The 14,636-nt window shown below is 38.2% G+C and overlaps 1 protein-coding gene across 3 annotated transcripts in view; it reads left to right on the plus strand.

Annotated features, from left to right (window-relative positions):
• The window catches only part of LOC106874361 (uncharacterized), a 57,009-nt gene extending 45,349 nt beyond the window's left edge, over nt 1–11,660 (plus strand). For all 3 annotated transcript variants that reach the window (XM_089355021.1, XM_089355029.1, XM_089355012.1), the window contains exon 2: nt 9,428–11,660. In XM_089355021.1, coding sequence (XP_089211147.1) covers nt 9,445–10,677 — 1,233 coding nt within the window. In that variant the 5' untranslated portion in view covers nt 9,428–9,444 and the 3' untranslated portion in view covers nt 10,678–11,660. The remainder of the gene's footprint in view (nt 1–9,427) is intronic.
• Nucleotides 11,661–14,636: the final 2,976 nt, after the last annotated feature.

Below are 14,636 nucleotides of genomic sequence, written 5' to 3' on the forward strand. Positions count from 1 at the left end.
TTATTTCCCTTCTTCGGCGTTCGACAGCTGATGACCTTGGTGAGAGAGAAAAACCTGGCAAAATCTTATATCTTCTTTTCCAGTGACATTCTTCACTGATATTGAAAAGGTGAAAACAAGCAATGTTAATTCTCTAAATGAAGTATTAACAGTAACTGCACGATAAAGTGTAGTATATTGCCACTTAAGTGTGGCTGACCCCTAGGGGTGGATGTTACTGTTGCTTTTAGCCCCAGGAGGACATCTCCTCCAGCTGGCTTATCGACACACGACTGTGTCCTGTTTGCCAAGGGAGTTATCCCTCTCACCACGACCAGCAGCACGAACGTATCCGGATTTCAGGGTTATTTCCCTTCTTCGGCGTTCGACAGCTGATGACCTTGGTGAGAGAGAAAAACCTGGCAAAATCTTATATCTTCTTTTCCAGTGACATTCTTCACTGATATTGAAAAGGTGAAAACAAGCAATGTTAATTCTCTAAATGAAGTATTAACAGTAACTGCACGATAAAGTGTAGTATATTGCCACTTAAGTGTGGCTGACCCCTAGGGGTGGATGTTACTGTTGCTTTTAGCCCCAGGAGGACATCTCCTCCAGCTGGCTTATCGACACACGACTGTGTCCTGTTTGCCAAGGGAGTTATCCCTCTCACCACGACCAGCAGCACGAACGTATCCGGATTTCAGGGTTATTTCCCTTCTTCGGCGTTCGACAGCTGATGACCTTGGTGAGAGAGAAAAACCTGGCAAAATCTTATATCTTCTTTTCCAGTGACATTCTTCACTGATATTGAAAAGGTGAAAACAAGCAATGTTAATTCTCTAAATGAAGTATTAACAGTAACTGCACGATAAAGTGTAGTATATTGCCACTTAAGTGTGGCTGACCCCTAGGGGTGGATGTTACTGTTGCTTTTAGCCCCAGGAGGACATCTCCTCCAGCTGGCTTATCGACACACGACTGTGTCCTGTTTGCCAAGGGAGTTATCCCTCTCACCACGACCAGCAGCACGAACGTATCCGGATTTCAGGGTTATTTCCCTTCTTCGGCGTTCGACAGCTGATGACCTTGGTGAGAGAGAGTGGCAATATACTACACTTTATCGTGCAGTTACTGTTAATACTTCATTTAGAGAATTAACATTGCTTGTTTTCACCTTTTCAATATCAGTGAAGAATGTCACTGGAAAAGAAGATATAAGATTTTGCCAGGTTTTTCTCTCTCACCAAGGTCATCAGCTGTCGAACGCCGAAGAAGGGAAATAACCCTGAAATCCGGATACGTTCGTGCTGCTGGTCGTGGTGAGAGGGATAACTCCCTTGGCAAACAGGACACAGTCGTGTGTCGATAAGCCAGCTGGAGGAGATGTCCTCCTGGGGCTAAAAGCAACAGTAACATCCACCCCTAGGGGTCAGCCACACTTAAGTGGCAATATACTACACTTTATCGTGCAGTTACTGTTAATACTTCATTTAGAGAATTAACATTGCTTGTTTTCACCTTTTCAATATCAGTGAAGAATGTCACTGGAAAAGAAGATATAAGATTTTGCCAGGTTTTTCTCTCTCACCAAGGTCATCAGCTGTCGAACGCCGAAGAAGGGAAATAACCCTGAAATCCGGATACGTTCGTGCTGCTGGTCGTGGTGAGAGGGATAACTCCCTTGGCAAACAGGACACAGTCGTGTGTCGATAAGCCAGCTGGAGGAGATGTCCTCCTGGGGCTAAAAGCAACAGTAACATCCACCCCTAGGGGTCAGCCACACTTAAGTGGCAATATACTACACTTTATCGTGCAGTTACTGTTAATACTTCATTTAGAGAATTAACATTGCTTGTTTTCACCTTTTCAATATCAGTGAAGAATGTCACTGGAAAAGAAGATATAAGATTTTGCCAGGTTTTTCTCTCTCACCAAGGTCATCAGCTGTCGAACGCCGAAGAAGGGAAATAACCCTGAAATCCGGATACGTTCGTGCTGCTGGTCGTGGTGAGAGGGATAACTCCCTTGGCAAACAGGACACAGTCGTGTGTCGATAAGCCAGCTGGAGGAGATGTCCTCCTGGGGCTAAAAGCAACAGTAACATCCACCCCTAGGGGTCAGCCACACTTAAGTGGCAATATACTACACTTTATCGTGCAGTTACTGTTAATACTTCATTTAGAGAATTAACATTGCTTATATATATATATATACATGCATACATCGCATGAAGCATTGGGCATTAAACTATATATATTTGTGTATGTATGTATATACATACACACACACGTACATACATGCATGCATACATATATACATACATACATACGTACAAGATGGAATGGCGAATAGTTATGAAGTTTGCTTCATAACTACGAGATCTCTGGTTTGGTCCCACTACGTGGTATCTTGAGTGAATATCATCTTCTATAACCTCAGGTCGACCCATGGGTCGACAGAAACTGTATAGAATCCCGTCACACACTTTGTCACTCTGATTCTGTCTGAGAATTACGTTATAGCAACACGCGTCTGTCGAATGCTCGGCTCTTGAACTACACGTTACTTCAAGGGCGGGTAATTCAGTTTATCTAACAAGTGAATCTACATTGTCGAACGACAGATACGCGCGCGCGCATACGCACACACACACACACACAAAATGAAGCATGTAAGTACATGCTAGTACTTATATATATGTGTATATGTATATGTATATATATATGCGAGTAAAAATAAATACAAAAAAGGTGGGGTTTTTTGTATGATTGTGTATAGAGGAATATATTATTTTGCTTAAAAGAGTTCCAACACTGTCTGTTTTTTATGTTTTATTTATATTCCTGCAGAACTAATGTGGGGTATAGAATATGGAATATACAATATATAATATGATATACAATATACAATATAAAATAAAATAACATAAAAATGGATGGCACCCTGAAAGAAAGTATTGAATGTAGATGAAATATTGAGTGTTCAATATAAAGGATCAAATATATAAATATATAAATATAAATATATATATATAAAGGCGACTCGAGTTTCAGGGCTATTTCCCTTCGTCATGGCCGGTATGACAGACTTTAACAGACTGTAATAAGTTGGCTGGTTTTCTGTCTTTTATACCAATTCCTTTGGACGGCAGCAGTAGGTGTTTGGCTATTTTTAGAATTGATGTTGAATCTATTTTTAGAAATGATGATATTTTAATTTCTTGTTTTGTGTGGGTTGTAGGGATAAGATTTTTAAACCCCAGTAGGTGTTTGGCTGTTCTTAGAAATGATGCCAAATCTATTTATAGAAATGATGATTTCTGAGAGATTTTGTGTTTTGGTTACAGGGATAAGATTTTTAAACCCCAAGTAAGATGGATTTAATCATTGTTTGTTAAGAGTGGGTTTGAATTTCTTAATAAAGTCCTTTTCTTTGCATTTTCTTTCAATTTCATTCCGGTTATAAAGTTTATGGAATGGAAATATAATAAAAGTTTGATGACCACATGTTGCTAGATGGTTACTCAGTGGTATTTGGCGGACTTCTGGGTTTTTAATCTGTTGTCGATGTACCCGTGAGCGTTCCGATAGTGCATTACCTGTCTGGCCAACGTGCAATTCTTCACAATTAGGGCATTTGATGCAGTAGATTAGATTTCTACTTTTGCAGTTCATGTTCGCATTGGTGAATATTTTCCCTGTTTTTGTGTTCATATATGGGCCGGTATGGATTGATCGGCATGTGCCGCATCGGCTATCATTGCATTGGGATACAGTGAATGTTTGATTTTTGTTGCTGAGGTCAAACCTTGCCTTTGTTAATAGTTTTTTCAAGTTTTTAGGTTGTCTCTTACTGAGAGTTATATTTTGATCTGTAATGATATTTCTCAATTCCTTACTTTGTGCAAGGATCGGTAAGTTCGCTTTGGCGATATTAAAGATGTTCTGGTGGCATGGATTTTGTGTCACTATAAATGGAATGATCTTTTCCTGTTTGTCTTTTCTTTGCGGTGTCCTCAGTTGTTGTATGGGTATTTTCGAAGCCCGCTGAATACCATTTTCTATGAGTCGTGATGGGTATTTTTGCTTCACCAGAAATTCTTTCAGTTCCATCAGGCGTTGATTTCTGGTCTCTATATTCTCTACAATAGTACATATTCTCCTGGCTAGGCAATATGGTATGTTGCGTTTTGTATGGGGTGGATGGCACGATTTAAAGTTCAAGTATTGGTGTGTGTCTGTGTGTTTGTAATATATATCTGTGGTAATGGCGGTGTTCTTTTTAATTACCATTATATCTAGAAATGGTAATTTGCTACTGTTCATCTCCTTTGTGAATTGGATGGATGGGTGTAGGTTGTTCAGGAGGGTGTTAAATTCTTCCACAATGCTTTGAGGTTTGGTCCAGATTATGAAGCAATCGTCCAGGTATCTCTTCCATGCTTTTTCTATAAGCTTCCTAAATTCGGTGTTATATCTCTCCTCTATTTCCTGGTAGAGTTTTTTGCGTGTTCCAAGATATGTATATGTGCATTGAATGTTTATAAACTGTGTTTATTACTCTGTTACTCTTTTACTCGTTACAGTCATTTGACTGCGGCCATGCTGGAGCACACCTTTAGTCGAGCAAATCGCCCCCAGGACTTATTCTTTGTAAGCCTAGTACTTATTCTGTCGGTCTCTTTTGCCGAACCACTAAGTTACGGGGACGTAAACACACCAGCATCGGTTGTCAAGCGATGTTGGGGGTGGGGGGTGGACAAACAGACACAAAAACATATACACACACATATATAAACATATATACGACGGACTTCTTTCAGTTTCCGTCTACCAAATCCACTCACAAGGCTTTGGTCGGCCCGAGGCTATAGTAGAAGACACTTGCTCAAGGTGCCACGCAGTGGCAATGAACCCAGAACCGTGTGGTTGGTAAAGCAAGCTACTTACCACACAGCCATTCCTGCGCCTATATTAAAATACATTTCATTTTCAAACATTAGTGGAATCTGTAGAGACAATTCAATCTTTTATGAATGCCTGTTTTCAATCTGGTGACCGTTCTGGTCCAGGCAGGCCCTTACATTACTATAGTTTATGGTCGTGTGTGTGCACCACATCTTGCTGGAAATATAACTGCACATCTTCAAAATCTCCTTAAATACTTGTCATGACACATTGTTGCAATAAGTTGAAGTAAATATGACCAGCGATAGTACCATCGAAAAAGTATAGTCAAATTAATCTGCACTATATTGTAACACCTGGTAAATTAACATGATGTTTCTCTGTAATATGCGAATTCTCAGTAGGTGCAATTGTGACGGTTAATTGAGCCATTTAACTTAGATGCAGCCTCATTCACTACAAACAATCTTTGTTGAGATGTGTGCATCTTCTACACACTTTGCCAAGTACCACTCGCAAAACTCCTCCCTTCGGTACAAATCATCTTGTTGACGGTATGGAACGTAAGTTTTCCAATGACTGCGCTAACTCATGACGCGCTTGCTGCACAGATTTTCTTGAGTTCTGGCTGTATGTTTCTTGTACTCTTTCTTGCTTTGCGAGGCTTGTTCATGCCTGCAGTCTTCCAGAACGTTTATTGTGGACATTCTGAACATTTCCATTTGTTTCAGATTTATTTCAAATTTAATTCTAATTCTAATAATAATAATCAGCGAAGTTTGGGGTATATGCAGCTATCAACTTTTCAACCAATAATTCTCAACACTAAAACATGGGGCGGAATTCTGGCTTTGCCATCCACTGTGGACCCTCATAACAAATTCCAGTAATCGTAAGTTGCGAAGATGATCCTGTTTGATACTGACTATCTTTGAACTTTGTGTTTTCAAATTTCCTTCTAGGAAAAAACTTCCTTTGTTTAACGTTGAATCTGACTCTCTTCTTTGTTTCTTTTGGATTAAATCTAAAAAGAAATGGAAACTGAGTTATCAGCCGTTAAAGTGTGTAAACATTTTGGAAGGACACTATATATATATTTATATATATGTATACGTGTGCGCACGCGCGTGTGTGTGGCATGCCACTTCAGAACACGAGCATAACCAGCATAACAGTTCTCTCTCTCTCACCCTCCCTTTCTCTATCTCTCTCTCTCTCTCTCTCTCTCTCTCTCTCTCTCTCTCTCTTCTATGTCTTTGCTGATCACAAAAGAACAGAATGGAAAAAATATAACATAATATAATAAAATAATGTGGTGTAGAATATATTCTTTTCTACTTTAGGCACAAGGCCCAAAAGTTTAGGGGAGAGGCATTAGATCGACCCTAGTACGCAACTGGTACTTAATTTATCGACCCGAAAGGATGAAAGGCAATGTCTACCTCGGTGGAATTTGAACTCAGAACGTAAAGAGAGACGAAATACTGCTAAGCATTTTGCCCGGCGTGATAACGTTTCTGCCAGCTCGCCAACTTATGGTGTAGAATATATTGATCAAGAGAACACCTCCATAATCATTTCTAATTAGCATTTTAACGACTACTGTTTTTCCAGTCAGGTAGCATCTGTATAAAATAATCAATTAATAGCTATTGTTTTAACAATAGTTATTCAGTGGCTATCTTATAGTATAGAAGTCATTTAATAGCTAATAATACCAAAGCCATTTAACAGCTATTAATTAATACAACAATCATTTAACGGCTTTTTAATACAATAGTCATTTAATACAATAGTCATTTAATACAATAGTCATTTAATACAATAGTCATTTAATACAACAGACATTTAATGGCTATTAATACAATAGCCATTTAACAGCTATTAATTAATACATAGCCTTTTAATACAATAGTCATTTAATGGCTATTGATTTTCATTCATATGACATCTCTAAATAATTCATCCCGTAAAATAGGCTTAAGTTTCACGACTTCTCATTTACAAATATTGTATATAAAACTAAGTGACTTTGTCATATATTACTTCATCAAGCACAGTGAATTATATGCTTCGCTGAGGAAGCGTAATACGATATCCGGAGGTGTCTTGCGTAACAAGATATTTAAAATATTATTACTTATTGACTAATATTTCTTTCACTTACAGCATAATTACTTCTAGTTCGATACTTTTTATGCTCACTACACATATTATGTTAATACTAACTTACCTATCGTTCTTTCTATGAAGCAGATGATGGCTGGGTAATAATAAAGTATAGGGTAGCATATTGTAAGATTTTACATCTTTAGTATGGGATAGAACAAGCTAGTACAGTGCATCTATACACGAATATCACTCCTTTCGCTCTTTATCTCACCTCTCTCTCTCTCTCTCTCTCTCTCTCTCTCTCTCTCACTCTCTCTTTCTCTCTCTCTCTCTCTCTCTCTCTCTCTCTCTCTCTCTCTCTCTCTCTCTCATACACACACACACACACACACACACTCGTTTGGTTGATCTTCCGTCATTCTCAAAAACGAACATTCAGTTGTTCAACCGCCTTGATTCCTTCTCGTGAAATTAACGTGTAGTCGGCTGAATATTCCTCGGATCTAGTCTTTCTCATTTGCAAAATGAGCCCCAATTAATTTTGCTCAGATTGCTTTCAATTTTGGTTTATCAACCAATTACTTTATCTCGTAAATTAAAGAATCCGATGTTATTTGGGATTAAAGTTAGGAAATTTGGGTAATTTTAGCCAATCAACAGACAGTGTGGCATTAGCAGCTTGTTACCATGACAGCTGCACATTGTGTTGTGGTTCACTGTTGTCTATGTTGATTTTTCACACTTGTTTCTTCACACTACGAGATTCTTTCATCCGAGTGTCTTGTTTCTGTGTGTTAGAATATTACGTATTATTCTGTGCTTTTCCTGCTTGTCAGTATTTTTACATATTTTGCATTTCATATGTTTTTGGGTCTCATTGACTCAGATAGCTAGATTTATGATTTCACTAGGTTAATTTTGTTCATAAAAATTTAAATTAGGAGTATTTCTTAAACCGTTAGCTACACATTTCAACAGCTTAACTGAAAGTTAACGCACGTTACAGGAACTGAGAAGGATATCGTGGAACAGATAAAATGTAGGTGATATAGATAATTTGACGTATTTTTTTTTAATTCTGCGTGCAAAAACATAAGATACGGGTATTCTTTTCCTTGGGACAAATTCTTTGATGACCAGTGTTATTCTTATCATAGTTTACAAATCCAAGCATGAAAACATTACTCAACTTTGGAGTTTTGGAGACATACGCCCCTTCACCCACACACATACACACACACACACACACACACACACACATGAATGCATAAATGTACATATAAACTTATATATGAATACATACATCTACATGCACTTATATATTAATGATGTACATAAATACATGACAGCTATACATGATACTAAAATACGCATAAAGTAAACACATGCAGACATATATTAATATAACAAATTTTAAAAAATAATAAAAACATACAATCAATGAAGAGGCAAGAAAAACAGTAAGATGATACATGTTGATTTTATTAAGTATTTCTGTTTATACAGGAAACCTACAATGAACAGGTCAAACGCTAAACTATAAATTTCACAGGGTACAACCTTAAAGTTGACACCGTTCCGCTAAACGCAGAAATTCCTGTCTCGCTATTGGCTAAAAATACACAGTTTTTTTCGATTTTTAAACCTCTGTAACATTTTTCTCCAATTTTTTTCTCCACGGCATCATACATTCAAAGCAAGGAGATCGGAAGGCTACATTATTATGGCCGATTTTCAGATTTTTTACTTTATTTTAAAAAATGCATATTTTGCGAATGAAAACAAAATAGATCCTATTCCTCTAACACAAGCACCCGCAACACGATTCTGAAATCAAATCAGCAATTCTGGCTATCATCAGCTTGTTCGTGTCTTTGGTAGCGGTTGTCTGTATTTCCAGTCTTTTGTCTTTCGTAATTGCTCCTTTTGTTCCTTTATTTTCAAAAATATTTCGAATTTCTCATATGCATAGATGCCTAAATGTTCACTACATTGAACATTCCTAATACCAATGTTTAATATCTACCTATTTATCTATATATCTATCTTTATATATATGTGTGAGTGTGTGTTTGTGTGTGTATCTATGTATGTATGTGTGTATGTATGTACGTTTATGTATATGTGTGCGTGTGTACGTATATGTGTATGTGTGTCTGTGTGTGCGTACGTATGTGTGTGTATCAAATAGATATTAAATAGTAAAAGCACGAAAAAAAATCACGCAGTTATTTATTCATATATATGTATGCATACATGCATGCATAGATACATACATACATACCCACACACACTCACATACATACATACATACATACATACATACATACATACATACATACATACATACATATGTGGTTATATGCAACCTTACATACATGAATATTGTCTATTTTTAATAAATAATTAATTTTTCTCTTTTCCAGATCAAATTAAAGCAGAAATGTCTGTTGTACGACCAATTCCAAAACTGACACAGAATCAATCTCCATACATTGACCATGTTCGTAAGTTCCCAATTGCTCATTTACACCGGGACCAAACTATGTATCAGCATCATGAGTTGCCATCTAGTGCCTTAGCAGCCGCAGCGTTGGCAGTGTCGAACAAAATTCAAGCCGAGCTACCGATCACAAGAGAGAGTGCCTTTCGACCAATACCACAGAAGAAACCGTCCTCATCAATCCCAACATTATATTTGAGCGATTGCCAGACCTGCATTCCAAAAGCCACACATATCAGCGAACTGCACCGAATACCCCACTACCTGGATAGACTTTTAATACATTCGTACGAGCCATTTTTCGCTTCCCCTTACTCAAAGAATGGTTTTCTGACAACTATGGACCAAACACGCTCGTGTTTCACCTATGGACTTGCCGAGCAATGTTTCTCGGCTTTTAATCCACATTTTGGACAGTTCGAAAAATCAAATTTGAAAGACAATCTTTGTAAATTAAATCTAACGAATTCCAACTCAACTATATTTTCTCAATCTCCACACCAATTGCCTCCTTTTGAAAAGAACAAGTCTTCATCCTCACTATCAGCAGCGGCAGCTGCCCTACATTCTACACCTTACACACACTGGCAAGACAGTAGTATTCTTTCTTTTTTCAACTTACCAACAAACCCCATCTTGGAAGTGAATACAAGCTCAACATCGATTGCAACACCGTCCCCAAGTAAATCGCTTTCAACTTCAATTGGAAAAGATTATCGACAGCCTATGAACCACCCGCCCCGCTACCAATGCGAGGCTTGTAAAAAAAGTTATGCCACCTTCGGTGGTCTATCAAAGCACAAACAATTCCATTGCATATCTCAAGTGAAGCGGGAATTTAGTTGTAAGTTCTGCTGTAAGTCGTACGCTTCGCTCGGGGCTTTAAAAATGCATATTCGCACACACACACTTCCTTGCCGATGCAAATTGTGTGGTAAGGCTTTCAGCCGCCCCTGGCTTTTACAAGGACACATTCGCACACACACTGGAGAGAAACCATTTAAATGTCCTCACTGTGGGAGGGCATTTGCAGACCGCTCTAACCTACGTGCACATTTACAAACACATTCTGACGTTAAAAAATATGGATGCAAATCATGCAATAAAACTTTCTCCAGAATGTCACTTCTTTTAAAGCATGAAGACAGTAGCTGCCCAGGTTTACGGAGTTAGCTATTAAAACAATAATACAAGCTCGAAATACTCAGAATATTTCAGAAGTAACTAATTTTTGCACACTCTTAGAAAATCTGGCATTTAATTCATTGTTAGAGCTTCACAGAAGATAATTTTTTTCCAGTCATCCATGTTTTATGTAACTTGACGAGAGTAAAATTGTGAGGAGTCGGACATTATACTCAATATTATGATTTTTAAATGATTCTAAGCCTTTGTTTTACTGTTATATGTGATAATTATCAGTGGGTGGAACGGGCTGGCAAAGGTCGTGTCACGGCCCATCTTCCTCTGACTATCCTATAACAAGGAATTAAGGCCTCAGCAGAAGTCATTTGTAAAGTGTCAGCAATTGGAATCTTATTTATCTCCAAGCTGCCTGACACAGACTTATCTCCGTCACACCCAATGCCAACCAATGTAATATAATCGGAAATAGGTTTACCTTCATACTGTCATACCATCAGTAACAGATTTAACTTTATGCCGTCAGAAACTATTGTACTGGCATTAAGTAACAGATCAACAATAATGCCGTGGAGCACAAATTTGCTGTCACACTACGAGATACGGGTCTGCTTCCATACTATAGAACACAAATATACTGTAATTTTATTGATGACGGGTCTATTACTAAACGCTGTTGATCACAAATCTACACTTTGCTAAACTTTCAATGTAATATTTTCATGCCCCACGTCAAAACACATACATAAACACAGACGCCTCCTATGGTGTACGAACATACTATATATCGGCTGACGACCTTGTATAACTTTTATACTGTGGTTTCATTTTATATTTTAATATCATATTCCATATTTTCACTTGCTTTTACGATGTATTCCACGAAGTATTCTTTTCTTCTTTTTTTTTTCTTTTTGCGAGAGGACTTATTATCATTGTCTTCCACTAAACTACTATGTAACCCTATTTTTCACGTATAAAACATGCCTAAATGCTGTCATACTTTTACAGTACTGTCTTGTACTAGTCTCTTGTAAATTCTACGCTCCATTTCTTTATTTTGCGAAGTTTGTGATAAATAAGTGAAACAGAAGCATCAAGTGCTTCAGTAACTGAACAGAAACTCACGATTCTTCTGTCACAAAGAGCTTAGAAGAAAGCTTCAATGTGACCGATCGATGGGCTTCAAATAGCAACCAAATGTTACTCAAATCTCTCACTCAAAGACGGAATGACCACGGTTATAATGCCTTTGCTCAAATGGTTTGCTCAATCAGGGCTAACCTGACCAAAGGTAAACAATAAACAACAGCAGCAACAATAATCTTCTTACAGCATAGCCGACACTCGACTATTGTGACTTTTTTTATGAACAAGAAAATAGAGAAAACATGGCTACTGATTGTAGCTTCTTGTACTTTAGTAACACTTCAAAGAAGTTATTGTATGAACAAAAATAGTTGAATACCGGACTAAATGCTTCGTCATATTTACTTACGATCTTTTTTGTAATTTCAAATCCCCGAAGTATTCACTGCTGTCGTCGTCGTCGTCGTCGTCGTCGTCGTCGTCGTCGTCATCGTCATCGTTGTTTGGCTACAGATCGGCTCCCACTGAGCAGACCTATAATCAAAAGCATTCCATTAACGATCATTCTGTCTTTCTCTCAGGAATTGCGTATCTAGTAACACGTTATCCAACACACCGCCACTTTTTTTTCCCCAAGATGATATGGTTTAACTTGTGAAAGATATAGCTGCTGTTTCTTGCAAGTAGAAGGATCCCGTAAAGGATTCCTGGTTGTCGCGAAATTAAAATTGTATATTTATGAGGCGAAATTTGTATTGATTGTTATTAAATTCTTCGTACTGAAAGCATCGTTACCTTGTGACCTTTAATATTTCATAAACATGCGTACATACCTATAGAGTAGAAATGACGGGATGTATAAGGTTCTATTCAATCGACACAGAATAGGTGTGCATATTCTACGTGGAGTAAGTTCGCCTGGTTGTCAAAACTAGAGAAATCTATATTTTAATTATGATTCTTCATAAAGAAGTCATTATTACAGGTTTTGTTTTAAGGCGGTGAGCTGGCAGAATCGTTAGCGCTCCGGACAAATGCCTAACGATATTTCTCCCGATTCTATGCTGAAATTCCTCTGAAATCGATTTCGCCAATCGATAGAATAAGTTCCAGTCGAGCATTATGGTTGATGTAATCGTTAAGCCCCTCCCCTTGAAATTGCTGGTTTTGTGCCAAAGTTGGAAAGAATTATCACAAGCTTTGTTCTTTAGAAGTCACAGGCTTAACTGCATCTCTTGTGACTGGGTAATCACCTCGCAGCACCTCATATCGCAACCACTATCTGCTTCAGAAATTCGTTTGAAATCCCTTTTTACAACAATTTTGCCGCTTGGTTGCATTTTGAAACTCATATACATCACGGTATCACACACCAGTCTCATCCTCAGTCTTTTTATTCATAAATTTTCGAAATTATGCCCTATCACAAAAGAAACCGATTTTAACTAGCATAAACAATATTTGTATATATGTAAAGTACGTCTAGATAAATGCATCTATGGATGCCTATTTGTGCATACATGTATAAATGTATGCGTATTAGTATGTGTAGCACGCGTGTCTATCAGAGACATTAAACCTTTCAAAATATACATTCGTGTTCCCAGTTATTACTAAAAATAACATATTCTGGTTATACTTTTTCAAATGAGATCTCAACACAGAAGGTAAACTACAATCTTACAGAGGGTTCCTGTTGATCCGATCAACAGAACAACCTGTTCGTGAAATTAACGTGCAAGTGGCTGAGCACTCCACAGACACGTGTACCCTTAACGTAGTTCTTGGGGATATTCAGCGTGACACAGTGTGACAAGGCTGACCCTTTGAATTACAGGCACAACAAAAACTCAGGAAGTAAGAGTGGGAGAAAGTTGTGGTGAAAGAGTACAGCAATGTTCGCCACCATCGCCTGCCGGAGCCTCGTGGAGCTTTTAGGTGTCTTCACTCAATAAACACTCACAACGCCCGGTCTGGGAAGCGAAACCGTGATCCTATGACCGCGAGTCCGCTGCCCTAACCACTGGGCCATTGCGCCTCCACGATAAACTACTACGCGTGGGACAATATAACTCTCTGTACTTACAACATTTATCGCACCAAAGTTCCAAAGGCTTATAGAACAAGACTAAATAAATGTTCATGCACGAAAATTATTCACGTAACCGCTAAAATTTTCGTTGCGTCTGGCAAACTTTTCAGTAGTTATTGACTCTGTCCGTTATCCAAGCTGCGTTCTTTTTCTTTGTTTGTGCGCATGTGTGTGGGTCATTGTGTGTCCGCATACACATGTATGTATGTATGCATGCATGTATGTATGTATGTATGTATGTAAGTGTGTGTATGTGTGTGCGCGTATGTATATATATGCATGTGTGTACCTGTAATTCACGCTGAACAAACATGAGTTGTACCTGTGTCACGCTGAATCTCCCTGAGAACTACGTTAAAGGTTACGCGTTTCTGCGGAGTGCTCAGCCAAGTGCACGTTGATTTCACGAGCAGGCTGTTCCGTTGATCGGATCAACTGGAACACTCATCGTCGTTGTAACCGATGGAGTGCCAGTTAGTTATATACATGTATGTATGTATGCATTTAGGTATGTATGTGTGGGGTGTGTGCGTGCGTGTTTTGTATGTATCAATCTGTGTGTGTGTGTGTGTGTGTGTGTGTCTGTCTGAGTGTCTGTGTGCGTCTGTGTTTGTGTGTGTGGTAGGGGTCTGGATGTGTTTATTTGTACCAGGACTAGTCTCTGAGTTGAACAATATCAAATGAACTTGCAAATGCTGTAGCGTGATCATTTGAACTGTTGGAAGTAACAGCATAATTTCCACTGAATCACACACGCTTAATGTTTGAAAAATAGAAAGACATTTTGCTTAATGCGGTTCTGGAATCA

Source organism: Octopus bimaculoides, chromosome 1, assembly GCF_046866305.1.
Source record: "Octopus bimaculoides isolate indiv1 chromosome 1, ASM4686630v1, whole genome shotgun sequence".
Classification (NCBI taxonomy): domain Eukaryota; kingdom Metazoa; phylum Mollusca; class Cephalopoda; order Octopoda; family Octopodidae; genus Octopus; species Octopus bimaculoides.